Below are 2,363 nucleotides of genomic sequence, written 5' to 3'. Positions count from 1 at the left end.
ACACACACACACACACACACACACACACACACACACACACACATTTCTCTGAAAGTTTTCTTCTAGGATGCTATCGCAAAGGGATTTTGTGTGTGATGATACAAAAAGCTGGCAAAATGAGGCTTGTGGACAAATCATAACATTACACCCAATTGTGGTCCATTCAGTCCAACTATCATTCAAATGTAGCATGGACTGCATAACTTTATTGAGTGTGAAACTTTTAATTTGGTTTACAATTCTTAAATAAAAAAAAATTAAAATCTGTATATTATTCTATGCAACATTTATTGCACCAGAAAAAGAAAACGAAAAAAAGAAACCATCTACCTGGAGGGGTTTATAAGATAAATAATCTTTTTGCGAATATCAGGCAGGTTTAAAGCATAAACAAGGGGGTTCAGGATGGGTGGTATAATAAGGAACTCCAGTGAAAGAAAAACTGACAGCCATATAGGAAGTTGTAAGGTCACACCTCGACTCAAAGTGACATCAGAAATAACAGCAATTGAGAAATTCAAAAGGACCACTATGTGTGGAATACAAGTTTGATAAGCTTTGCCCTTGAACTGTGATGAGCTTCTTTGACAAACAATAAGAATTTTTACATAAGAATATAATATTAAACTTAAAGGGATGATTACAGTTGTGATTAATATAAACAAGCCCAAAACATTATTAATTATTGTGCTTTCGCAAGAAAGCTTGACTACTTCATAGTTGTGGCAGTACACCTTAAATAATTTGTTACCACACATTCTCAGTTTTGAACTTAAAAGACCACCAATACCAAGTAAAATCATTGGATAAGCCAAGTTTATACCTACTGAAACAATTAAAAACCTTGGTGTAATTATGTTGTGGTATTGTAAAGGTTTACTGATTGCAGCAAATCTGTCTAATGCCATTAACATTAATATTGAACATTCATTTGCTGCATACGTGTAAATGACATAAGTCTGTAAGACACATGCTTCATGGGAGATTGAGTGTGTATCAGACAGCAAGTCTGTCAGTGCTCTTGGGAAAAAGCCAGCTGTTCCAAACAAAGAGTTGATAGACAAACAAGAAATCAGAATGTACATGGGCTGGTGTAAAGTCCTTTCCAGAAATATTACAAGCATAATAATGACATTAAATAATATGATAGCACAGTACAGAATAAATCCTAAACTGAAGAAAACATATCTTATGTACCCGAGATTTTCAAACAACATGAAATAAAAATATGTCCCATTTTCCATTTTGCATCAGAGGCAGAGTTACTTCATTGACCTGAAGAAGAAAGTACACAATTTTTCTATGATTTTAAAACATTTTAAAAATTACCAGTTTGCATTATTAACTTGAAAACAATAAAGTTAAATTAGTTAACATATACTCCCATATATAACAATAACTTAGCCCATATATAACAATAACTTAGATTAATATTGATTTTAAATAATTGTGTATACATATACAGTTTATATAACAATTTAAGTTTATATAAAAACTTTAACAATATATTTATGAGATATCAATAAACAACTTTGAAATGTATTTTGAAAGTTCAGGCAAAATTTTCTATACCTTAAAACACACATTACATAATTGAAATACCTTCTGCGATACACCTTGAAATAACCATCGTTGCAAGAACTGTGGGCCATCATTATGCTAGTGTTCTTATAGCATGATCTAACATGTCTCAGGAGGCCTCTTTGTTAATAAACGCACAGCCTCTAATAAACTGACAAAGCGGCTGACATTTACTTTTTAGCACTGATAATATTGTAAGTTTCAGTGAATGAAAATGTAAATGTACGTGTTGTAGAATAGAACCACACTTTACGAAAAAATACATTCTTCTGAGATCACATTGTAGAATAACTGCTAAGTACTAAACAAACCAATAGTGGAAGAAACCGATCTTCAGGCCAGGGTTCAAATTGTCTTTATTAGTGCTGTATTAGTTGCAGTTTAGCCATAATTATTGGGTCAATAAACATATATCACTCAAAAAGTGTCATAATAAATGAGAATTTATGATATTGTGTAATATAAGCTATAGGCTTATACTGTATATACATTTTTTTTTAAAATGGACTTGAAACGTAGAGTAGTGGTCTGGGTTCAAACAGTCCGACATTCAAAGTCAAGCATTCACGAGACTTGAAAGAAAGTGAGGCTTCATTTTTCATTGGTCACGTGTTTCTCTGAAAACAATACGCGTTTCGGCATGGACCTTCATGAGAAATTGCACTGTGAACTCGAAACATGCTTTGAAGCTTCAGTGTCATATGTAACAACACTACAGAATGTGTTTCTTTGACAATGATGATGATCAGGGAATCTCATTTTTACGAGACCTTTTAAAGCAT

The 2,363-nt window shown here is 32.6% G+C and overlaps 1 protein-coding gene across 1 annotated transcript; it reads right to left on the bottom strand.

Annotated features, from left to right (window-relative positions):
- Positions 1–326: 326 nt before the first annotated feature.
- On the bottom strand, positions 327–1,244 carry LOC308693282 (olfactory receptor 51G1-like; the record flags this gene model as incomplete). Its single annotated transcript, XM_081370083.1, has 1 exon — positions 327–1,244. One exon carries the CDS (start codon positions 1,242–1,244, stop codon positions 327–329), a length of 918 nt encoding a protein of 305 aa, XP_081226209.1.
- Positions 1,245–2,363: the final 1,119 nt, after the last annotated feature.

The sequence above is a fragment of the Scardinius erythrophthalmus genome (genome assembly GCF_964197995.2).
Source record: "Scardinius erythrophthalmus genome assembly, chromosome: 7".
Lineage (NCBI taxonomy): Eukaryota > Metazoa > Chordata > Actinopteri > Cypriniformes > Leuciscidae > Scardinius > Scardinius erythrophthalmus.
This window is presented reverse-complemented; position numbering and strand designations above follow the sequence as displayed.